At 37.1% G+C, this 27,399-nt stretch overlaps 1 protein-coding gene across 23 annotated transcripts in view; it reads right to left on the reverse strand.

Annotated features, from left to right (window-relative positions):
• Positions 1-27,399, reverse strand: part of INPP4B (inositol polyphosphate-4-phosphatase type II B) — an 811,274-nt gene that overhangs the window by 225,302 nt on the left and 558,573 nt on the right. For all 23 annotated transcript variants that reach the window (XM_001142120.7, XM_024356306.3, XM_054683404.2 and 20 more), the window contains 2 exons: positions 18,225-18,336; positions 8,077-8,149 (listed from right to left, as the gene is read on the reverse strand). In XM_001142120.7, coding sequence (XP_001142120.2) covers positions 8,077-8,149; positions 18,225-18,336 — 185 coding nt within the window. The remainder of the gene's footprint in view (positions 1-8,076; positions 8,150-18,224; positions 18,337-27,399) is intronic.

Below are 27,399 nucleotides of genomic sequence, written 5' to 3' on the forward strand. Positions count from 1 at the left end.
TCAGAGGATTATCTAAGACAAGGTGTATAAGGTATTAGCATATTGCCTGTCACTACAGTAGTCATTATTTACTAACGGTCATTTAATTTACATTATCATTTAAAAATTGGTTCCATAATTTTACATATTCATATTATCACATATATTTTAACAGTACTATATGTCTCAATTTTATTCATAAATACATTTAGTATACAGTTTAATACCTTGCTGAAATGCAAACATATTATGTGAATAATGCAGTACACACCTACATACCCAAGAATGTACAAATGTGATTATTAAGTTTTCCTACTGAATCCATATATCTATTGTTTTAACAGCTTTATGAGTTATATAATTAGGAAGTCAAACTAAACAAGAGCTTCACACTGTCTTCTAGTGTTTCTTGTTTTGGATAATACATGATCCAATAGCTAAAAGAAATTTACAGTCATGTGTAGTTTAACAAGGGGTTATGTTCTGAGAAAGAAGTCATTAGGCAATTTCGTCATAGTGCAAACATCACAGGGTACACTTACAGATACCTAGATGTTAGAGCCTACTACACACCTACGCTCCACGGTATCGCCTATTGCTCCTAGGCTACAATCTGTATAGTATGTTACTATAAAACTGTATAGTATGTTACAGTGCATAAAACTGTAGGTAACTGTACCACAATGGTAAGTATTTATGTACCTAAACATATCTAAACATACAAAAGGTACAGTAAAAATATGGTATAAAAGATTAAAAATGGTACACCTGTAAAGGGCACTTACCATGAATGAAGCCTGCAGGGCTAGAAGAAGTTGCTCTGGATGAGTCAGTGAGTGAGTGGTGGGTGAATGTGAAGGCCTAGAACATTACCACACACTACCGTAGACTTGGTAAACAGTGTATGCATAGGCTACAACATTTTAAAAATCTTTTCTTTCTTCAATAATAAATTAACGGAGGAGCCAAGATGGCCGAATAGGAACAGCTCCGGTCTACAGCTCCCAGCGTGAGTGATGCAGAAGACGGGTGATTTCTGCATTTCCATCTGAGGTACCGGGTTCATCTCACTAGGGAGTGCCAGACAGTGGGCGCAGGTCAGTGGGTGCACGCACCGTGCATGAGACAAAACAGGGCGAGGCATTGCCTCACTTGGGAAGTGCAAGGGGTCAGGGAGTTCCCTGTCCTAGTCAAAGAAAGGGGTGACAGACGGCACCTGGAAAATCGGGTCACTCCCACCCAAATACTGGGCTTTTCCGACAGGCTTAAAAAACGGCACACCAGGAGATTATATCCCGCACATGGCTCGGAGGGTCCTACGCCCACGGAGTCTCGCTGATTGCTAGCACAGCAGTCTGAGACCAAACTGCAAGGTGGCAGCCAGGCTGGGGGAGGGGCGCCCGCCATTGCCCAGGCTTGCTTAGGTAAACAAAGCAGCCAGGAAGCTCCAACTGGATGGAGCCCACCACAGCTCAATGAGGCCTGCCTGCCTCTGTAGGCTCCACCTCTGGGGGCAGGGCACAGACAAACAAAAAGACAGCAGTAACCTCTGCAGACTTAAATGTCCCTGTCTGACAGCTTTGAAGAGAGCAGTGGTTCTCCCAGCACGCAGCTGGAGATCTGAGAATGGACAGACTGCCTCCTCAAGTGGGTCCCTGACCCCTGACACCCAAGCAGCCTAACTGGGAGGCACCCCCCAGCAGGGGTAGACTGACACCTCACACGGCCGGGTACTCCAACAGACCTGCAGCTGAGGGTCCTGTCTGTTAGAAGGAAAACTAACAAATTGAAAGGACATCCACACCAAAAACCCATTGGTACATCACCATCATCAAAGACCAAAAGTAGATAAAACCACAAAGATGGGGAAAAAACAGAGCAGAAAAACTGGAAACTCTAAAAAGAAGAGTGCCTCTCCTCCTCCAAAGGAATGCAGTTCCTCACCAGCAACGGAACAAAGCTGGACGGAGAATGACTTTGACAAGCTGAGAGAAGAAGGCTTCAGATGATCAAATTACTCCGAGCTACGGGAGGACATTCAAACCAAAGGCAAAGAAGTTGAAAACTTTGAAAAAAATTTAGAAGAATGTATAACTAGAATAACCAATAAAGAGAAGTGCTTAAAGGAGCTGATGGAGCTGAAAACCAAAGCTTGAGAACTACGTGAAGAATGCAGAAGCCTCACGAGCCAATGCAATCAACTGGAAGAAAGGGTATCAGCGATGGAAGATGAAATGAATGAAATGAAGCGAGAAGGGAAGTTTAGAGAAAAAAGAATAAAAAGAAACGAGCAAAGCCTCCAAGAGATATGGGACTATGTGAAAAGACCAAATCTACATCTGATTGGTGTACCTGAAAGTGATGGGGAGAATGGAACCAAGTTGGAAAACACTCTGCAGGATATTATCCAGGAGAACTTCCCCAATCTAGCAAGGCAGGCCAAGATTCAGATTCAGGAAATACAGAGAACGTCACAAAGATACTCCTCGAGAAGAGTAACTCCAAGACACATAATTGTCAGATTAATCAAAGTTGAAATGACGGTAAAAATGTTAAGGGCAGCCAGAGAGAAAGGTTGGGTTACCCTCAAAGGGAAGCCCATCAGACTAACAGCGGATCTCTCCGCAGAAACTCTACAAGCCAGAAGAGAGTGGGGGCCAATATTCAACATTTTTAAAGAAAAGAATTTTCAACCCAGAATTTCATATCCAGCCACACTAAGCTTCATAAGTGAAGGAGAAATAAAATACTTTACAGACAAGCAAATGCTGAGAGATTTTGTCACCACCAGGCCTGCCCTAAAAGGCTCCTGAAGGAAGCGCTAAACATGGAAAGGCACAAGCGATACTAGCCGTTGCAAAATCATGCCAAAATGTAAAGACTATCGAGACTAGGAAGAAACTGCATCAACTAACGAGCAAAATAACCAGCTAACATCATAATGACAGGATCGAATTCACATATAACAATATTAACTTTAAATGTAAATGGACTAAATGCTCCAATTAAAAGACACAGACTGGCAAATTGGATAAACAGTCAAGACCCATCAGTGTGCTGTATTCAGGAAACCCATCACACATGCAGAGACACACATAGGCTCAAAATAAAAGGATGGAGGAAGATCTACCAAGCAAATGGAAAACAAAAAAAGGCAGGGTTTGCAATCCTAGTCTCTGATAAAACAGACTTTAAACCAACAAAGATCAAAAGAGACAAAGAAGGCCATTACATAATGGTAAAGGGATCAATTCAACAAGAAGAGCTAACTATCCTAAATATATATACACCCAATACAGGAGCACCCAGATTCATAAAGCAAGTCCTGAGTGACCTACAAAGAGACTTAGACTCCCACACATTAATGATGGGAGACATTAACACCCCACTGTCAACATTAGACAGATCAACGAGACAGAAAGTCAACAAGGATACCCAGGAATTGAACTCAGCTCTGCACCAAGTGGACCTAATAGACATCTACAGAACTCTCCACCTCAAATCAACAGAATATACATTTTTTTCATCACCACACCATACCTATTCCAAAATTGACCACATACTTGGAAGTTAAGCTCTCCTCAGCAAATGTAAAAGAACAGAAATTATAACTGTCTCTCAGACCACAGTACAATCAAACTAGAACTCAGGATTAAGAATCTCACTCAAAACCACTCAACTACATGGAAACTGAACAACCTGCTCCTGAATGACTGCTGAGTACATAACGAAATGAAGGCAGAAATAAAGATGTTCTTTGAAACCAATGAGAACAAAGACACAACATACCAGAATCTCTGGGACACATTCAAAGCAGTGTGTAGAGGGAAATTTATAGCACTAAATGCCCACAAGAGAAAGCAGGAAAGATCCAAAATTGACAACCTAACATCACAATTACAAGAACTAGAAAAGCAAGAGCAAACACATTCAAAAGCTAGCAGAAGGCAAGAAATAACTAAAATCAGAGCAGAACTGAAGGAAATAGAGACACAAAAAACCCTTCAAAAAATTAATGAATCCAGGAGCTGGTTTTTTGAAAGGATCAACAAAATTGATAGACTGCTAGCAAGACTAATAAAGAAAAAAAGAGAGAAGAATCAAATAGACGCAATAAAAAATGAAAAAGGGGATATCACCACCGATCCCACAGAAATACAAACTACCATCAGAGAATACTACAAACACCTCTATGCAAATAAACTAGAAAATCTAGAAGAAATGGATAAATTCCTCGACACATACACTCTCCCAAGACTAAACCAGGAAGAAGTTGAATCTCTGAATAGACCAATAACAGGATCTGAAATTGTGGCAATAATGAATAGCTTACTAACCAAAAAGAGTCCAGGACCAGATGGATTCACAGCCGAATTCTACCAGAGGTACAAGGAGGAACTGGTACCATTCCTTCTGAAACTATTCCAATCAACAGAAAAAGAGGGAATCCTCCCTAACTCATTTTATGAGGCCAGCAACATCCTGATACCAAAGCCGGGCAGAGACACAACAAAAAAGAGAATTTTAGACCAATATCCTTGATGAACATTGATGCAAAAATCCTCAATAAAATACTGGCAAACCGAATCCAGCAGCACATCAAAAAGCTTATCCACCATGATCAAGTGGGCTTCATCCCTGGGATGCAAGGCTGGTTCAAAATATGCAAATCAATAAATGTAATCCAGCATATAAACAGAGCCAAAGACAAAACCACATGATTATCTCAATAGATGCAGAAAAGGCCTTTGACAAAATTCAACAACCCTTCATGCTAAAAACTCTCAATAAATTAGGTATTGATGGGACGTATCTCAAAATAATAAGAGCTATCTATGACAAACCCACAGCCAATATCATACTGAATGGGCAAAAACTGGAAGCATTCCCTTTGAAAACTGGCACAAGACAGGGATGCCCTCTCTCACCACTCCTATTCAACATAGTGTTGGAAGTTCTGTCCAGGGCAATTAGGCAGGAGAAGGAAATAAAGGGTATTCAATTAGGAAAAGAGGAAGTCAAATTATCCTGTTTGCAGACGACATGATTGTATATCTACAAAACCCCATGGTCTCAGCCCAAAATCTCCTTAAGCTGATAAGCAACTTCAGCAAAGTCTCAGGATACAAAATCAACGTGCAAAAATCACAAGCACTCTTATACACCAACAACAGACAAACAGAGAGCCAAATCATGAGTGAACTCCCATTCACAATTGCTTCAAAGAGAATAAAATACCTAGGAATCCAACTTACAAGGGATGTGAAGGACCTCTTCAAGGAGAACTACAAACCACTGCTCACTGAAATAAAAGAGGATACAAACAAATTGAAGAACATTCCATGCTCATGGGTAGGAAGAATCAATATCGTGAAAATGGCCATACTGCCCAAGGTAATTTACAGATTCAATGCCATCCCCATCAAGCTACCAATGACTTTCTTCACAGAACTGGAAAAAACTACTTTAAAGTTCATATGGAACCAAAAAAGAGCCCGCATCGCCAAGTCAATCCTAAACCAAAAGAACAAAGCTGGAGGCATCACACTACCTGACTTCAAACTATACTACAAGGCTACAGTAACCAAAACAGCATGGTACTGCTACCAAAACAGAGATATAGACCAATGGAACAGAACAGAGCCCTCAGTAATAACGCCGCATATCTACAACTATCTGATCTTTGACAAACCTGACAAAAACAAGCAATGGGGAAAGGATTCCCTATTTAATAAATGGTTCTGGGAAAACTGGCTAGCCATATGTAGAAAGCTGAAACTGGACCCCTTCCTTACACCTTATACAAAAATCAATTCAAGATGGATTAAAGACTTAAACGTTTGACCTAAAACCATAAAAACCCTAGAAGAAAACCTAGGCATTACCATTCATGACATAGGCATGGGCAAGGACTTCATGTCTAAAACACCAAAAGCAATGGCAACAAAAGCCAAAATTGACAAATGGGATCTAATTAAACTAAAGAGCTTTTGCACAGCAAAAGAAACTACCGTCAGAGTGAACAGGCAACCTACAAAATGGGAGAAAATTTTCGCAACCTACTCATCTGACAAAGGGCTAATATCCAGAATCTACAATGAACTCAAACAAATTCACAAGAAAAAAACAAACAACCCCATCAACAAGTGGGCAAAGGATATGAACAGACACTTCTCAAAAGAAGACATTTATGCAGCCAAAAGACACATGAAAAAATGCTCACCATCACTGGCCATCAGAGAAATGCAAATCAAAACCACAATGAGATACCATCTCACACCAGTTAGAATGGCAATCATTAAAAAGTCAGGAAACAACAGGTGCTGGAGAGGATGTGGAGAAATAGGAACACTTTTACACTGTTGGGGGGACTGTAAACTAGTTCAACCATTGTGGAAGTCAGTGTGGCGATTCCTCAGGGATCTAGAACTAGAAATACCATTTGACCCAGCCATCCCATTACTGGGTATATACCCAAAGGACTATAAATCATGCTGCTATAAAGACACATGCACACGTATGTTTATTGCGGCATTATTCACAATAGCAAAGACTTGGAACCAACCCAAATGTCCAACAATGATAGACTGGATTAAGAAAATGTGGCACATATACACCATGGAATACTATGCAGCCATAAAAAATGATGAGTTCATGTCCTTTGTAGGGACATGGATGAAACTGGAAATCATCATTCTCAGTATACTATCACAAGAACAAAAAACCAAACACCGCATATTCTCACTCATAGGTGGGAATTGAACAATGAGAACACATGGACACAGGAAGGGGAACATCACACTCTGGGGACTGTTGTGTGTTGGGGGGAGGGGGGAGGGAGAGCATTGGGAGATATACCTAATGCTAGATGACGAGTTAGTGGGTTCAGCGCACCAGCATGGCACATGTATACATATGTAAGTAGCCTGCACATTGTGCACATGTACCCTAAAACTTAAAGTATAATAATAATAAATTTAAAAAAAAAAAGAAAAAAAAAAGATCAGATACCACAATCAACAAGATGGGTAGAAGAGATGGGGAAGGGGGCGTGGGTAAGAGTTAAAGTTCAATTTTTTAAGTGTGCATTTTGTTCTCTTTCTAGGTACAGGATTAAAAACAGGCCAATGAAGAAAAAATTGTTATAATTGTTATAAATTGTTTATATTGTTATAAAACTAAAATCAAATCAAGAAAAAATATAAAATAATAATAATAAATTAACCTAGGATTACTGTAACTTTTTTACTTTATACACTTTTAAATTTTCTTAACTTTTTGACACTTTTATAACATTTAGCGAAAACACAAATACGCTGTACAGGTATACAAAAGTATTTTTTCTTGTTTCCCTATTCTATAACTTTTTCTTATTTTTACTTTTTTAATTTTTTTTTTTTACTTTTTAAATATTTTTGTTAAAAACTGAGACAAAAACACACACCTTAGCCTAGGCCCACACAGGGTCAGGATCATCAAGATGTTACTAGGCGATAGAAATATTTTAGCTGTGTTATAATCTTATAAGAACACTGTCATATATGTAGTTGGCATTGACCAAATGTCATTATGCAGCACATGATATTTGTTTTTTGTTCGTTTGTTTTTTGAGATGGAGTATCACTCTGTCTCCAAGCTGGAGTGCAGTGGCGCGATCTCGGCTCACTGCAACTTCCGCCCCTCAGGTTCAAGCGATTCTCTTGCCTCAGCCTTCAGAATTGCTGGGACTACTGTCGCGGGCCACCATGCCCAGCTAATGTTTGGTATTTTTAGTAGAGACGGGGTTTCACCATGTCAGCCAGGATGGTCTCAATCTCTTGACCTCGTGATCCGCCCGCCTCGGCCTCCCAAAGTGCTGGGGTTACGGACGTGAGCCACTGCGCCTGGCTGATCATATTTGTTTTGCAGTATAGCTAGTACATTCATCTTTCCTGTGGAATTGTACAATCTCCCCCCATTCTGCTGGCCCCTTATGATTTCCCAGTGTATTTACTAAGCTTCACAAACAACTGTGAGAATGCTGGTTCAGTGTTGATTTTACATAAAATTAAAATTCATTTTCGCATGAAACTAAATATTTAAAACCGAGTTACATACCTGAATTCAAAAAAGGTAAGTTATCTTTTCCGCTCACACTTTCCGGGGCTGTACATTCACATACCAGGGCACACTAGGAAAAAATGTAAAAAAAAAAAAAATTTGAAAACAATCAAAATAAGAAATGATATTATTTTATTTGCAAAACATAAAGCTATGTACATGGTTTCAAAAAGTTTTGAATAAAATACTTTTTAAAAACTATTTCTAGCTTTATCTTTACTACAAAGAGTGTTTAATTTGTGATTTACTTAAATGTATACATAATATGCTTATATTATATAATTGTAGAGGGTACTCAGGGAAAAAATTAAAATGAGAAAAATGATTATCCCCAACATGCTATAGATATATGTTCCTAGCACAGTACATCATATTTGACAAGCTGAATCATTTTGTATTTCTTTCACCTGAGCTAATTTCAGATCAATAGAAAGCAAATTATTTTCTAGAGTTTAAGTAATTGCAACTTTAAATAAAAGACAAAATATGTTGAAGCCACTAGTTATATAGGGCAAAAGATTATTTTGTCTCCAGCAAAACAACACAAGCATTTTCTCAAAAAGTATGAGGATCATTTATAAATAAGCTGATCTCTGGAATCCATAATAAATTGATTAAGCTCCTGACCTTTACAGTACTGTCAATTTCTCAACAGAAAGAGAGAAGAGATACAGAAGAGCACATGGACATGTTCCTAGTGAATGAACCATGATGGGAGAGAATGTCCAAGACAATTCCTCACTAAATGTGGTACTCTCCCTCAGCTTCCTATGAAACTGTAATGGAAAGAAGAAACAAAATTCTTCTGGCCCCAGGAGTTGGATGAAATCTATTTTCACACAGGCAGACTCTAGCATTTGTGTCTTCAAATGAGTTTCCTTTTATCTTTAGAAAAAAATATGGGGGTGGGAGTGGGGATAGGGAAGAGGAGAGTGAATTTTTAGAGTAAATATACCCAACATAAACAAGTAAATGCAACAGAACAAAGCAAACATACACACAAAAATTGGAGAAAGTTCTTTTGGTGACGAGGTCTAAGGGAACCAGCCATCCTTCTGTAAGTTTTACATGGCTCTGCTCAAGGGGCTCTGAGGGCTCAGACAAGCTTCTCCAAGGCTCCATCAGCCTTGCTTGAGCTATTTCCCCACTGTTCTGTCTCCCTCCACCTCTCCTTCCCCAGGCACTGGCCCTCTTTAAGAACCATGTACACTGAGGTCACTTTTAACAATGGAATGTATACGTTCCTCAAACATTTTGAGGAAGAAGACAAAGAATTCAAAACACTGATTTAAATGTTACTTTCTGTTTTCTTATAGTCTACTGCTTATTCCACAATCATAACATTCATCACATTACTCAGTAAATTTTTTGATGGGGTACAAAAGTGCTTTCATAATTTCTTTATTGAGGTCCTAGTTGACTGAAAGAATGAATGACTGAAAACAGCTCTTAAAATTTGATGTTCTCTAAATCGCATTTCTGACCACCCCGAAGTCAGAGGTGCACTTCCTCTAATCCACAGCAATTTTGGAAATGCACTTCCTAAATCACTAGAATGATGTTCAATGATACTAGGAATACATAAAATTCTAATTTTTCCTATTTTCAATATTACCTCTAATTCTTTTAGCATATACAGGGCTGTTAAAATAATTTTTCATCAATGTTATATTCATCATATCAGTGTTCTACTCTACAATGAATAATAACTACTTATTTAGCTCAGAGTCTTATGGCTTACAGGGGAGTACACGATCTGTTTCTCCCTGCCCCATGAATCTCGGCCCTCAACTCCAACCACTCCTCCTCAACCCCTTAGCTCCAGTCACACTGGCCTACTTGCTGCTTTCAACACAAAAAGCATGCTGCCACCTTGGGGCCTTTGCTCTTGCTATTGATGCTACCTAGAATTCTTATTCCTGACATATATCCCCATCTCACTCCCTTATTTCCTGAAAGTTTCAGCTCAAACATCACATTATCAGTGAATCTTTCCTTAACCAACATCTAGTACAAACAACCATGCCTAAGCACCACCTATTCCTTTTACCCTATCTTTTTTTCTATACAGCATATAGCACCAATCAATAATATATTACCTGTTATTTTAATTGTTTACTTCCCCTGAGGGTACCATCTGTGTCTCTCTGGTTCATTGCTGAATCCCCAGAACCTAGTAGAATGCTTAGAACTTAGTAGGTGATATTTTTGATGAATGAATGATGATTATTTGCCTACCAATATTCTCTATAAGTTAAGGCTGATTATAATATTTTCAATTTTATATTTGGAGGAAATAAAGGGATAAGACCTTCTGAGACTGGTTCCTAGCCACTCAAAGACTCCACCTTTCCTCTGAGCACTGCTGATAAACAACAATGAAAACAGTACTTCAAAGAACAGGAGCAACATGGCCTGAGAAAAGCAGAAGGTTTTCAGAAGGGGATGTATTTGTATTCCACTTATACTATTTATGCTGGTATCACAAATAAGTAAGACATTTTCTTTCCTTTTGTAGAAATCACAGTCCCTTTGGTCACTTGTGCTATGCTGCATTCCAATACAACACAGATCTTAAACTAATAGGAGAGGCAAGGCAGGGGCTGAACTAAACTAAGCCTCTCTGGTGCCTCACTGGAGGATGCTCCTAACAACGCTTTAATCCTGACAGGAAGCTGATCATCTCTGCTGCAGGCAAAGAAGGGCTGTGCTCAATGGGAGGACTTTTCCTGTCTCAAGCAATCCTTTTGGCTGTTACTTATTGGGTTTTCTCATTTTTCACCTGATTTGATTATTTAGTTCCTACTTATCCTTTCTCTAATAGCACTGTCTTTGACTACTTCAAAAGTTGTTCTGTAAGTTTCTTTATTTTTCTTCCACAATCCTACACTCTTCACTATATGCCATCTTATTTATTGATCCACCAATTGTTATGGAGTTATACGCAGCCACATATTCTCTCTTCTATGGGATAATTTTTAGCTTTACTTCTTTAAAGTAAAATTGACTTCATTTATTCATTTATTTCTGAGTTAGACTGTTTCAGGCACTCGGGATAAAGGAGGGAATGAAAATAGACAAATAGTTTTGTCTCATGAAGTTTAATACTAGTGAGGAAAATAGACCACAAATGAGATAAATTCGATATATATATATATATATATATATATATATATATCATTGAACAATGACAAGTACTAATCACAAAAATAATGCAGAGAAAGGAGATAGAAAGCTTTGAGGTAGACACTGCAATCTTAGATAGGGTTGCAGGAAAGGCTTCAGTGAGGAGGTGACATTTCTGCATAAAGACCAGAAGGAAATAAGTGAACCACAAAATTACCTGGGGAAAACACTTCAAAGGTAGGTGGGAAAACAAAGTGCAGGGGCCTTGAGGTGGCAATGTACCTGAAATGTTCAGGAACAACAAGGAAGACAATGTGACTGGACTGTAGTGAGCAAAAAGGAGGAGTTGGGAAGGAGGTCAAAGAAGTAATGAAGTTCCCGGGGTTGGGACGGGGAGACTCCTGTAAGACTGTGTTTGGTCACTGAAGGGCTTTGAGTTTATACTTTCAGAGAGGTGAGAAGCTGTGAGAGGAAAGATATGTCCTAAGTTTCATTTAAATAGGATCACTTTGTTGCTCTGTTGAAAATAGACTGATGTAGTGACATGAGGTGGCAGATCAGGGAGAGAAAAGGAAAAAATCAGGGAGACTTTTAAGTCATTACTGTAAACATCCAGGTGATAGACAACATTGGTAGCAGTGAAAGGGCCAAAAGTTGTTAAATTCTGGTTTCAATTAAAAGGTGCAGTCAAGAGGATTTGCTGACATACTAACTGTGAGTTTATGAGAGGCAGAAAGGAGTCAAAGATGACTCCAATAAAAGAAAAAATGTTTTGGATACATAATGCAACATTCATCTACTATGCTAGTTTCGAAAAAAGACAATTTTAGTATTTCTCTTGTAATTTTTTCTTTCTACTACTATGTGGTTTTAATGCTTTATCTTCTATTTCTATGTGTGTATATATTGAAGTTTGAAACAATCTAATATGGTAAATGACCTCTGAGCAATCTTCCCTTGATAATAAATATGTGTTCATAATATGATTTATGGAAACAAGAAAAAGAAAGCAAACGTATGTGAGAAGAAAGAGTTTGGATTTTCACTTATATTTTATTCCATGCTCTGGAATTTAAGACTCAAGATTAAAATGTAGTATTTTATATAAAGGTACTGTTATGGACTGAACTGTGTCTTCCAAAGTTCATATGTTGAGGCCCCAGCCTCCAATATGACCATATTTGGAGATAAGGGCCTATATTATGGAGGTAACTAAGATTAAAAGAGGTCATAAAGATGGGGTCTTAATACTACAGGGCTGGTATTCTTACAAGAAAAGGAGAAGATACCAAAGCACTCCCTCTCTCCCTTCCTTTCTCCTTTCCTCTCTCTTTCTCTCTCTCTCTCTCCCTCTCTCTCCCTCCCCCACTTCCCCTTCCTGCTTATACACAGAAGATAGACCATCTGAGAAGGTAGCAAGAAGGCAGCCATCTGCAAGCCAAGTAAAGAGCCCTCACCAGGAACTGAACAGGCTGGCACCTTGATCTGGGACTTCCTAGCTTCCAGAACCGTGAGAAAATAAATTCCTGTTGTTTAAGCCATACAGTTTATGGTATTTTGTCATGACAGCCCAAGCTGAGCAATATCAGTATCACTCTCTTATTTACGTCTACATTAGATAACATGTGTCACTTTCATGGCACATGACTTTGGTGCTAATAGAAGTTTCATTCCTTTGTCCCTAGCTCATGCAAACCAATGAAAGCAATGTTATTTTAGGAATAACTTCTATTTCAGTTACTTTCTCTTTCCATAATGATAGTCATTCATGTCTTAAATCACCGTTAGTAACAGATAATATTAATTGATTTTCTATGGATTTTTATTTAGCAGATGTACAAGGGTCCATGCATTTGCAGTTCTAAAAAGCACTCTAGGTGATTCTAACCACACTTTGAAAAACGCTGAGATAAAGTTATTTACAAAATAAATATCATGCATGTTGGGCCTTACTATATATCTCAAACATCGATATTCTTAAAGATTGCTAAGTGAGTTTACAGTTACTTTATCAAAAATTTGCAAAAAAGGTCAAGGTTTACAAATAATCCAGACAGGGCAGAGCTGATGCCAAAATGTTTGATGTGTTTACCATTTTAGTCAGCTTATGACTCACACACGGTGTAGTATTGCCACTGCCACCTCCTATTTCTGGAACAGCTCAGTTAAGTCTTTTTTAAGTTCATGTTCCTAAGCCAGAAACACTATGTAGGATTTGGGTGGGGGCATATCTCTAGGTATCAAGTTCTCCATTTATGAAAAGAGTATAATTCAATTTCCACTACCTTATACTATAGTGACATAGTCTGGAGTCAAAAGGTGGGCTAGTTTTGAGGAAAGTGGAAAAGTGGCTGGTAATATATTTAGAATCAGAGAAAGGAGCTCTACTTTGAAATGGGGAGTGTTTCTGCTACTGGTCTCCTGGTACACAGTTACAGGTCTAGGCATAATTATCTGCCTTTTCTGCTCTGTGTCCCCAGTTTAGCTTCCGAATCCTCCTTCCTTGATCTTGATGCAAGTGTTCATGTGATAGTGACAAAGATGAGTCTTATATAGAACTACAAAACAAACAAGGATGGAATGAAGGGATCCAGCCCTAAGACAGGGTTTCGAATGCACAAACTCAAGAAAGTCTGCTCCAAAACTTTACCATGGCCCTGATATTAGTTAATAACCTGATTTAAACCTTGGGCCTTCTTAAAATATTTTTATAATGTGGGATATATTCCAAGGAGAAGGGAGGGTAACAGAGAAGAACAAGGTTTAGGGTAGCAGAGAAGACCCTAGCCTATTCTGGGAAAAAGAAAAAAAAAATTTGAAAGAAAATATTTGATATTTTTGTAAAGTTAATAATTTGTTACGTGTTGGATAAATACCATCTTCCATGCAGCAGTTTCCTGGGTAAGAAAAATCAAACATGCTCCAAGATAAGAGACACTAAACCAGAAAATAAGTCACAATGGGCCTTATTTTTTTTAATGTTCATTTATAAAGCTTTTCTTCTACAATCAAGAACAAGACAAAGATGTCCATTCTCACCACTTCTATTCAATGTTATACTGAAAGTTCTAGCTGGAACAATCAGACAAGAAAAAAATAAAAGGTATCCAAATAGGAAAGGAAGAAGGGAAATTGTCTTTGTTTGCTAATAACGCGATCTTTTATGTAGAAAACCCTAATGACACAACCAAAAGAAAAAAAAATCAGTTAAAACTGATAAATTCAGTAAAGTTGAAGGATACACAATCAACTCACAAAAATCAGTAGTGTTTCTTTACACTGACAGCAAACTATTTGAAAAAGAAATTAAGAAATCAATCCCATTCACTTTAAAAAAATACTTATAAGTAAATTTAACCAAGGATTTGGAAGATCTGTGTACTGAAAACTATAAAACATTAATGAAAAAAGTTGTAGATAACACAGATAAATAGCAAAGTATCCCATGCTCGTGGATTGGAAGAATTAATACTGTTAAAATGTCTATACTACCCAAAGCAATATACAGATTAAATGAATCCCTATCAAAATTCCAATGTCATTTTTCACGGAAATAAATGTTAAAAATCCTAAAATTCTTAAGAAACCACAAAAGAGCTTGAAGAGTCAAAGTTATCTTGAGTAAAGAGAACAAAACTGGAGGAATCATGTCAGCTGACTTCAAAATCTATTATAAAGCAAAGTTATCATAATCAAAATGGCATGTTACTGGCATAAAAACAGACACATTGACCAATGGAACAGGGCAGAAAGCCTATGAATAAATCTACACATATATGGGCAATTCGTTTTCAACAAAGGTACCAAGAACACAGAATGGAGAAAGGGCAGTCTCTTTAACAAATTGTGTTTGGAAAACTAGATGACCACATGCAGAAAAATAAAATTGGACCCTTATCTCATGCCATGCTCATGCACAGAAATCAACTCAAAATGAGTTAAAGACTGAAAAATAAGCCCTAAAACTATAAAAGTACTAGGAAGAAAACATTTTAAAATGCTCCGTGACATTGCTCTGGGCAAGATTTCTGTAATATGACCCCAAAAGCACAGGAACAAAAGCAAAAATAAACAAATGGCATTGTATCAAACTGAAAAGCTTCTGCACAGCAAAGGAAACAATAAGGAAACAACTCATGGATTGGGATAAAATATTTGTAAACCATACACCTGATAAGGAGCTAATATTCAAAATACATAAGAAACTCAATAGCAAGAAAACAACCCAATAAAAAATGGACAAAGGACCTAAAAAACACTCGCAAAAGAAGACGTACAAATGGCCAACGGATGTATTAAAAAACGCTCATCATTGCTGATTACCAGGAAAATGCAAATTAAAACTACAATGAGATACTATCTCACACATGTCAGAATGACTATTATCAAAATGATGAGGGAGGCCAGGCACGGAGTCTCACGCCTGTAATCCCAGCACTTTGGGAGGCTGAGACAGGCAGATCACGAAATCAGGAGACTGAGACCATCCTGGCTAACACGGTGAAACCCTGTCTCTACTAAAAATACAAAAAATTAGCCGGGCATGGTGGCGGGTCCCTGTAGTCCCAGCTACTCGGGAGGCTGGGGCAGGAGAATGGCGTGAACCCAGGAGGCAGAGCTTGAAGTGAGCCAAGATCGCGCCACTGCACTCCGGCCTGGGTGACAGAGCAGACTCCGTCTCAAAAAAAAAAAAAAAAAAAAAAAAAATGAGGGGTAAGTACTGGTGAGGGTGTAGAGGGTGTAAACTAAAGGGAACCCTTATGCACTGTTGAGAATGTAAATTAATACAACCATTATGGAAAACAATACGGAGGCTCCTCAGAAAACTAAAAATAGAACTACCATAAAACCCAGCAATCCCACTCTGGGTACTCCAAAGGAATTGAAATCAATATGCCAAAGAGATATCTGCACTCATGTTCACTGCAACATTACTCACAATAACTAAGATGTGGAAGCAATCTTAGTGTCCATCATCAGATGAATGGAAAAAGGAAATGTGGTATATACCACAATAAAAAACTATTCAGCTTTGAAAAGGGGGAAAGTTCTGTCATTAGTGACAACATGGATAAACCTGGATGATATTATGTTAAATGAAATATGCCAGGCACAAAACAAATACTGAATCATCTCATTTATATGTTGAGAAAGAAAACAGATTCTTGGGACCCCAAACTCACTATGTCAGAAGGAAAGTTAAGATTGGGAACTGAAACACACAAAAAACTGCCTTTGTTTTTTCCCCCGACGAACAGATAGCTGCAATGATAGAAGCCCACATCTCTCCCCAGATGCCCTCCTTCACAAATTGCTCACAATTCCTTGTGGGCCCCAACTCTTTCAGAATATATAACCCCCTATAAAATAGCCTTAATACAGAGTTTTGTTGAATCTCACCCTAACAATGTAAATTAACAGCTTATATGTCCACAGGGAGGGGAGAAGGACAAGACTAGAAAATCATCCCTCTGCCCACCCTGAGCCAAACACGTAGTTGACTTCTTTTATTTTAAGTAAAATGTGGATTTACTGAATATGAGAGGAATGCATAATTGACTATTCCTCTTCTCCCTTTCACATATAAAATGTAGATTCACTGAGCACTAATGAAAGCCTCACTATGGGACCACTTACCTCATTGCCTACCCTCCCCCCTCTTTTTTTCCTCTCTTCTTCCCTTCCTGCTTACTCTCTCTTCTATATATCGGAGTCCTCAAAACCCTCTTTGGAAAAGGCAGGGGTCACAGATGCTCCTCTAATTTGTGTTTTTTCCCAGGTGCAGCCTCAACCTTGGCAAAATAAACATCTAAATTAATTGAGACCTGCCTCGGTCATTTTTTTAGCTTACATTTGTGGAATCTAAAAGATTCAAACTCATAGAAGTAGAGGGCAGAATGATGGTTACCAGAGGCTGGGGGAGGGAAAGTTTAGGGAAATGGGAGGTGCTCATCAAAGGGTACAAGTTTCCGTTAGCCAGGAGGAATAAGCTTTAGTGAGCTATTGAGCAAAATGGTTACTATATAATAGTCCATTGTAGATTCCAAAATTGCTGCAAGGAGAAATTTTAAATGTTTTTACCACACACACAAAATAAGTATGTGAGGCGATAGATTTGTTAATTAACCTGATTAATCATTCCATAATGTAAATATATATCGAAACATTACATTGTACCCCAGAAGTATATACAATGATTGTTTATTAAAAATATTTTTTTAAAATGCTCATTTATTAAAAGGTAGACATTATAGTGTATAAAATTCATTTTCCTAAAAGAAACTACTAGCAGTTTCTAAGTCTACCCCATGTGCTTCAATGGTCTCAATAAAACAGGCAATTGCATTCCTAAGAAATAAATTTAGGCTAATATTTACATAGTTTCTCTGCCTTAGTGAAAAGGAACAGAAAGAAAGAAAGAATCCTGGACACATTTATATGCATCAGGCCTTTATTCTGTGTTTCAGGAAGCAGCTTCTCCTTCAGTTGCCATTGTCCCTCCTCCAGAGCTATTCCTTCAATGAATACTATTTCCTGCTTCTCTCTCCTCAATTTCATAAGGCAGGAACTTCTTGTTAAATCTGCCCTCCTTCACGTAAAGGTGAAATACAAATTAAAATCGCATATCTTTCCAAAGAGGGTTTTGGGAGTAGAGAACAAGTTATTTTGGGCAATAGCCATCCCAGAATCTTCTGGCATCTCACATAGAGTTAATTATGGTAAAATGCGACAATGATCAATACTTTTGTTCCAACTGAGAAGAGGCAGTGTCAACCAGGGAGCTGGCAGGGAAGAGGAAGGTGCTTCTGAATGGAGCATTGCTTTGCATAGTTCCAAGCAAATAGGCCCTTTGATTCAGAGGCTGAAACACACATATTGTATTCCAATTTCAGAGCTGTTGTCCCATTTAGGTTTTGATAATGAGATTTCAAACCCCACAGAGATGTTGGTGAGACAGACATCTGGCAAAGCTGATCATTTTTAATTTAATTTGTACAATGAGCAGACTGAGATCCTACCTTTTGTCCCTGTACATCTGTGGTGATATGTTCGGCCTCCCCATCCTCAATCTCCCCCATCTTCACGACACTGACTTCTATGGTGCCAACCACTTTGCCACCATCTGAAGTTCTGCAACAAAAAATACACGAAATGGAAACGTAAGAAGCTTCTCTCTCCCCCAAAAATATCCAAAACACATTTGTTTCTGAAAACCACCAGCATTGTTATTTACTTAATAAGACAACATCTGCATAAAACACAGCAAAACATGTTAATAGGGTAGGTGTTTTGTGTGTGTGTGTGTGTGTGTGTGTTTTCTTTTTTCTTTTCTTTTTTTTTTTTTTTTTTTGAGATCAAGTTTTGCTCTTGTTGCCCAGGCTGGAGTGTAATGGAGTGATCTCAGCTCACCACAACCTCCGCCTCCCAGATTCAAGTGATTCTTCTTCCTCAGCCTCCCGAGTAGCTGGGATTACAGGCATGTGCCACCATGCCTGGCTAATTTTGTATTCTCCATGTTGGTCAGGCTGGTGTCAAACTCCCAACCTCAGGTGATCCACCCGCCTAGGCCTCCCAAAGTGCTGGGATTACAGACGTGAGCTACTGCTTGTTGTTTTTCATTTGAAATTAAAATTATCCATGAATGTGTGAGGTAAGAGCACGGACTGTCGAAAAGTACCTTAGGAAGATGAAACCTCCTAAACGTTCTCAGAGGTGCCCTCAAGGCAAGAACATTGTGTCATAGATCAATACCCCATTTGGAACCATCAAATCTAAAACAGCATAAACTGCAGCCCATCTATACTAACTGCATGAGATACCTATGTGTCTATCACAGAAACTGTGGCCAAGTAAAATAGAAAAGAGTATAAATATTCTTATCTTCCTCTATGACTGGGCTATTGGCTACAAAATCTGACTTTGTGCCTTTTCTCTAACATTTTTGTTTGCATGCTACTAAGTACAAAAGATTCTCTCCTAGCAAACATAAGAACATGTAAAGCAGAACATAACCCAAAGCTCATTTAGTACAACTCTTTACTTTTTCAGATAAAGAAACTGAGACTCAAAAAGATGAGAAGACCCTTCCAAGGTAACAAAGTGGCAATTTCAGGTTTCTATCTTCTCCAAGTCATTGACAAGTCTTTTATATTCAATGATAATAATATAAGATTTTCACCATCATTATTTTTAGCAGCATAAAAATTTTATGTTTGGCAATAATAATGAAAGCTAAAGATAAGCTTAAGAGCCACACTTTAAGATTCTCTAGTTTCCTTTTCCGAGCAAGAAAAACTACAGAATAAATAGTGCCATTATACCATGGAAACACTGCACATATAATATTTTTCACTTGAGCCTTTTGTGAAAATAGGTAGCAAGCCACCTCATAGATATGATGTGTTGCTGTCACTTCTATTTCAGTAGAATTAACTGAATAGTCATGTGACGTCTCATTTTCTTCATTAGTCACATCTTTCACGAAATTTGTTTTCAACTTTTAGCTGAACACCAATGTTGTCTTTCTTTTAACTAATTCCTTCTAAATGCTGCTTTTTTTTAGTATTAAAAGTGTCAGAAAGCAGAAGGGGCATTTCTATGAGTAGTTTACCAAAATGCTAATTAAAATAATCAATAAATTAGGTGAAAAGAAACGCTGATTCTATTACTAGATAAGGTACAAATTAAAACACGACTTTTGAATTATGTTTTTAAGAAAATTAAAGGAGAAAATTTCTGATAGCATGTACACAGCTGATGTCATAGTGCAATAAAATAAAAAAATTAAAAATAAAAGTGATTTATTGTTAAATAGATTTCTTATTAAAATAAGAAGTGAAATGCTTCTTGGTGATTTTGAAATCAGTGGAAATTATAATGTTGATTCAGTTGTTTGAAATAAATATAGAAAGCAAGTATTTATCACAAAGAAGATGCGTAGGCAGGTGACAGCATGATCTGTGAAGAAAACTATATTAACTCCAATCCTGGGATGGCTTTAAATAATTCATTATATCAGTTTTCCAGTGTGTCATATTCTCATTTGAATATGACATAATAACTTGTCATAAGTCATGGTGCAGCATGTTTCTGTATAATTCTTCAGTACTTAGTAGTTAAATAAAGCATATAATAAGGACCTTCATGGGTACTACTTAAAAGTTAATTTTATAGATATTTGCAGATTTCTTTTTCATCAAAACTGCTTATCTATAAAAACTAAACACGTTTTTCTTCTCAAAAGGCTTGTTTTAAATTTTTTACTTGGGCAAGCTAAGTTAGCTTAATTGCTAGAAGCACAAGGCCTATTATGATATTCTAAATTTTTTCACTGAACTAATCCAAATAATGCACCTACTGATTTGCAACAGAAGAGCTGTGTAATAAACCGTATATGTCATATTGGTTAAAAGTGTGAACTCAAGAGTTTGAGTTATCTGCTAGCTGTGTGAGTTTGGGCAAGTCATTTACCCACGTGAATCTTTGATTTTCTTATTTGTAAAATGGAGATGACAACAGCCCTGTTTTAAGAATTAAATTATGGGAGATAATTAATGTAAAGTGCTCAACACAATGTCTTACACAAGATAATTACCACTTCTGCCCCATCATCCTAATAGTAGTATTGGAACAGTAACAGTAGCAGCAAAACCAGAATTGCTACTGTTATTAATGTATTAAATTATATTTAATTTGATGCTCTCAAGAAATTTTACTGAAATCGATATCTGAGACTATAGTAAAAGGCTATAAGGTCTCATGGCATATGCTATCTCAACAGTGATTAAATGCTTACTGGGGATACAAAGACTTTGTAATAAGAGGATGTTATGATGTTTACATTCCTAGAAGTGCAGAGAACACAAATTTACTAATTACAATGCAAGTGAATCATTCAAAAATACTAAAATAGATGAATAATCAATGAAATATGGGAGTAAACTTTGGAACTATAGCTCTATCTATTCTCTTTCTTAAAGCATTTGGCTACTTTTTCAATGATTTTCCTTCCTTTTGGGTTTCCTATTTTTCCTTATCTTCTATAGGCTTTCACTTAGTGCCTGGATGGAATCAAAGCATGGAACATGCTTAATCTAGTGATGCTATAGAATTCTAGAATAAATTTCTCCCCAAAACCATTTTGGATGGGCAGCTTTTTTACATGCCCTAAAGCATGTTTCCTCAATTGAACTTTGTGGAAAAAACAGAATGGTAAATCCAGGTTATAAACTAAAGAACTAAACACAAGGCATCCAAAAGTATGGTTCACCCTGTCACTGAACTAGAATGTAAAATGTAGAAGCCATTCTCTATTTATTCCATTAAAATTTACCATACAAAGAATACAGATATCCACACTTCTTGTCAATTAGGAGAGTCACAAATGAAATATCTATTTCATGTTTCCAAAGATTTTTTCAAAGATGACTTAAAGATTTAGGAAAAAAATTCTTAAATGCTAAATTATGCTTTCAATTTATCACCTATCAAGTTGGAAAGGCTAGTAATAATAGCTTAATCATTATTCATCACCAAAATTCTACTGAATTTTACCTTATGGAAATTCATCACATCTGCATAGAAAATATATTAAAGAGAGTTCTGTGCTAGGAATCAAGAAATCCAGGTTCTACTTCCGACTCATCCACTAACTAGCTATGTGACTAAGTGCATATCACCTCAGTTCTCTGGATTTGTTTCTATCACTGTAAAACAAAGAGTTGGTCTCTAAAAGCTGTTCCATACTATTAGCACTCAAACCCCATGCTCTAATAACTCCTGTGATTTCATCATAGGGCATCACAGATTGATATGGACTCAACAAAAATCTCAGGTCAATTCTAGCTTCTCTTCCTCACTCTACACCTTCCCATTCCACTTTCTGCCAAACAAACCAAATGTATGACAAATCTAGAAAGCGACTTAGCACTTATAACCAAATTAAAAAAGAGTTAGCTTTTCTTATAATATCATATTATATATGTCATACAGATGTATATAGCAATTATGACGTTGGATCTTGGTATGTTTACAAGGATACAAATTTGATTGAACCAAAAACAGAAGTGATCTTCATACTCTTACCTTTCCTAGCAATTCATGTAGCAATAAGATGGGGCTGCAGTAATCAGTATCTCAATCTACTTAAGCAAAAAAACCATGTCATTTCAGATAGCGTATTGCCAGGTCATTACCACTGTTTAACGCAGAAAGCAGAGAGAGAAGTAAAAGATAAGCAGTTCATGGCTGCTGCAGTATTTCAATCACAATGTCAAGTTTCTCTTTCCCTCAGAAGATAGACTTAAATATTTAACCACAACAAAAAGATATAGAAGACAAAGATCGGGAAAATTTCAGCAACACAAATCTACATTCCCTTCTTACCTATGTTTTCAGCATACATAATATATTGGTGATTAAGGTTCCTTAAAATCTGCCTTTAAAATGGCTCCCCTAATACTTCCTAATGAAATATTCAATCTCACATGCTGGAACACATTAATATTTTTAGAAGACTAAAGGAAAGGGAATATAAAACAGTCTTCTAACAAAGGATAATTTAATGACACTTTTTCAAAACTTCTTTCTCACCAATTCTGCCATCATTAATAGAGGGAAAAAAGAAAAAAAGAAAAACATCTCCAGAAGTATTAAACAGCAAAATGTAAATAACTTCTCGATTTTGGAAATGCCACAGAGATACAAACCAAAAAATGACTCTGTAAACACCCAGGGACAAACCATCATTAGCACTGTCAGCCTTTGTGAATATAAAGTAGTTCTGGTACTATGCACAGGAGTCTTCAGCTAGGAGACATGCCCTGCATTTAAACCATCTAGACATGTAAGCAGAAATGAAAATCTCACCCAAACATAAAAATAAACAAGGGCCATAAGTAAACAAACAGATTCACTGAGTGAGTGACTGCACCCTGATGATCTTTCTGGTGAATATAATTATACAGCAGTGTTGGATTTACATAGGGCTCACAGAAGTTAGATTTATATTTAAGTATGTATAACTAAACACACCTCTATTCTGGCTGAAATTCACAAATGTCAGAAGCCATATAATGCTTTCAAATTAATAGTAAAATAAAGCTTTTCAGTATTGTTTAATATTAATAGCTTAAACTCTAGGGTTTATTTCCCAGTTTTCTGCTCTTTTCTCAGTATAGGCTCACCTTCAGACATTCCATCCATCATCATGAACTTTAACTCTCCTTTTATGAAGATCTACCCCAATCCCATATTCCCAACTTGATCTTGATTTTCTGATCTAGAACTCCAAATTCCCTTTATTCTGATCTCATCATTTTACATTCTACAAGCTTGAGACCTAACCTTTCATTCTCTCAAACCCAAATTCACCCACATTTGTAGCACATCATTCTCCAAAAACCAAAACCAAGAATATTCCTCCTCTACCTCTGCCTTGCCCTTTCCCTCTAATCAGTCACTAAGTCCTACCAATTCTTCCTCCATAATGTCTATTTCATGTGTCCCCTCCCAATAGCAACATTCCAATTAGTTTTATTACTTCTCCTGTGTTATACCTGAAGAAACTACTTCCCTTCCTCCAGTATCTGTTCCTTCCATTTCATTCATGTCAAGTTTTCATCTTAAAGCTCTACTTTCACTATTTTATTTTTTTCCTATTAAAAGTCCTTAGACATTGCCCAGTACTTACTCAAAGGGGCTTAACTACATAGCCTGTCTTTCAAGTCTTTGTATCAGGATCTGTCAGAGTTTATGGACACTCAGTATTTTTGGCTCACACTGATCCACCTCATCACATACCATTAAATAATGAAGTATGGTTTAGTGGAAAGCACAGTGAATGTTGAGTAACAAAGCCCTTGGTTATAGTGCTGACTCTATACAGTAAACAGCTATGTAATTATGAGCAGGCAACTCAGCCTCTGTAAAGATTTTCCAGCTATAAAATATAAAGATTGTAAACCATCCTACTTATCTCACAAGACTTATGTGATCAAAAAGAAAAGTTCTTAGGTTTAAATATAAAAATTCTTCAGTATATGGAAATGAGTAGTATCATTTATATAGCCTGGGCCACAAAGCTTCAAGAGCATGACGTAGAAATGTTGATCATCAGTTTTTCAGACTAACTGGCTTGCAGATTACTGTTTACTGCTATAAACAGTACTCTCCAAATATGAGGAATTATACAAATACAAATAAGATAAAGCAATTTTTACCTTCCTCATGACACTATTAAAAATATATATTTGGAAACATTTCAATGCTAAATGTAAAATATAAACCAGCTCTAGCTCCTTGAATTAAGAAATATTTTATCAGCAAGGTGAGAAAACAAGGTTGGCATCTTGTAAATGTCGTCAGAATTCCAAAATTGCATTAAAATTAACAGGCCATTCTTCCAGGAGTTAGGTGGTGTTGCATTGTGATTTTGATTTGCATTTCCCTGATAATTAGTGATGCTGAGCATTTTTTTATATGTTTGTTAGTCATTTGTATATCTTCTTTAGAGAATTGTCTATTCATGTCCTTAGCCCACTTTTTGATGGGATTGTTCTTTTTTTTTTTTTCTTGCTGATTTGTTCGAGTTTCTTCTGGATTTTGGATATTAGTCCTTTGTCGGACATATACATTACAAAGATTTTTCTCCCACTCTATGGGTTGTCTATTTACTCTCCTGACTATTTCTTTTGCTGTGCAGAAGTTTTATAGTTTAACTAAGTCCCATCTATTTATCTTTGTTTTATTGCCATAATAAAAAAAAGGAATAGATGTTGACGTGGTTGTGGTGAAAAGGGAACACTTTCACACTGTTGGTGGGAATGTAAACTAGTACAACCACTATGGAAAACAGTGTAGAAAGAACTAAAAGTAGATTTACCATTTGATCCAGCAATCCCACTACCAGGTATCTACCCAGAGGAAAATAACTCACTATAAGAAAGATACTTGCATGTGCATGTTTATAGCAGCACAATTCACAATCACAAAAATATGGAGCCAGCCCAAATGCCCATCTATTAATGGGTGGATAAAGAAAATATCATACACACACACACATACACACACACACACACACACACACACACCATGGAATACCACTCAGTCACAAAAAGGAACAAAATAATGGCATTTGCAGCAACCTGGATGGAACTGGAGACCATTATTCTAAGTGAAGTAACTCAGGAATGGAAAACCAAACATCGTATGTTCTCACTAATAGGTGGGAGTTAAGCTATGAGGACACAAATGCACAAGAATGGTACAATGGACTTTAGCAACTTGGGGGAAAGGGTAAGAGGGGAGTGAGTGGTAAAAGATTATACATTGGGTACAGTTGCACTGCTCGGATGATGGGTGCACCAAAATCACAGAAATCACCACTAACAAACTTATTCATATAACCAAACACCATTTGCTCCTCAAACACCTATTTAAAAATAATAATAATAAATGGATGGCCATCATGATCTGCCCATTGGGTTCCAGTTGCAGGTAACATGGAGTATGCACACTCTACAGCATTGTGCACACTGAATGCAGCTATAAAACCTAAACAGAACACAAGGAACAGCTATTTGAGGACCAAAACTAAATAGCACCATGCATACTGGGGAAGGAGATCAGAATCTTAAATATCATTGAACCAGCAGTGAGTTTACCATTTCTTCCTCTTTGGTTTCTCCCAACCTAGATTAGACACAGCTTGAAATGCAAGTGTGGGCATTAGTGTAGACAGAGAGAGCTCCAGGAGAATTCTTTTAGTTCTGACTCATGGGCAGGAAAGTGGTCTCCTAATACTCAGAAAAATGAAGGGAGATCCTTTTTTCTCTCTCCACTCTCTCATGCCCCAGCTCTCAAGTAGTCTTGCAGTGGCAATGATGGCAGTATTTAGGGCTCACAGGGACCTAAAACTATGAGGGGCAAAAAGTTACCTCTCTGATTGGAGAAGCTATGATCCCTAGATAGTGTGGCGAATTCCCCTTACCTTTTATTTTTCTCTATTCTCATGGCCCCAGGAAGAAGGTGGAGTTGTACAGGAGAGTAGGTAAATAAACCCAAGCTTACCGGTTGGAGGATCAAAAAGGGAAGCCACAGGAAACAGGAAGTATGGAGGAGATTGTGGAGAGGGGGAAGCTCCAGAAAGTGACTTCTTAATATTGTTCATGAACTCTGGGCTCACCCAAAGTTGTGCATGGAAAGATCTGATACTGAAAAGTATGTAAGAGACTTTGAGAAATAATCTATGAACCAGAACACCACAAAGGTCTTGGCTGTCACCTGGATGACAAGTATGAGGAACAGGTCTGAATAACACTATAAAAATTTGGAAAACAGAAGTGAGATTGAAACCACAGGTTTCACAGGACACAAGGTTAATGCACAAATATCTGGCAATGAACAATTAGAAATTGAAATTTTAAAAATTCAGTAGATCCAAAATAAATAAAATGTTTAGGAGTGACTATAACAAAATATATGTAAGATCTTTATGCTGAAAACTATAAATACTAATAATAAATTCAAAGAAGGTCTAAATAAATAGACATATAGACATATACTATGATAATGGATTGGAAGATGCAACTTTAAAAGCTGTCAATTCTCCTCAAAGTGATCTACAGATTTAATGTAATACCAATCAAAATTCCAGTAAGATTTCTTGCAGATATCAACAAGCTGATTTGACAAGTAACAAGGAAAGACAAAACAGTATTGGAAAAAATAAAACGAAGGAATTGAACTAACTGATTTTAAGATACATTGTAAATCTAGAGTAATTAAACTCTGGTTTTGAAATAGGACAGACAAACTGACAAATAGAAAATATAACCAATTGATTTTTGACAAAGTTACAGGCAATGGAATGAACTAAAAGTAGTCTTTTCAACAGATGGTATTGGAACAATTAAACATCCATTTGGAAAAAAAATAAACTCTGCTTAAACTTTACAAATTAAACAAAAGCAGTTAACTTAAAGTAGTTCATATACCTAAATGTAAAACATAAAAATGTAACACTTTAAAAGTGACCCAGGAAAAAATTTCTGTGAACTGGACTTAGGTTCTTAGAGTTCTTTAGTGTGACACCAAAGTCATGATCTATAAAAGAAAAACCTCAATAAAATAAAGCTTGTCAAAACTGCAAATTTGCTCTGTCAAAGACATGGTTACAATAATAAAAAGACAAGC

The sequence above is a fragment of the Pan troglodytes genome, chromosome 3 (genome assembly GCF_028858775.2).
Source record: "Pan troglodytes isolate AG18354 chromosome 3, NHGRI_mPanTro3-v2.0_pri, whole genome shotgun sequence".
Lineage (NCBI taxonomy): Eukaryota > Metazoa > Chordata > Mammalia > Primates > Hominidae > Pan > Pan troglodytes.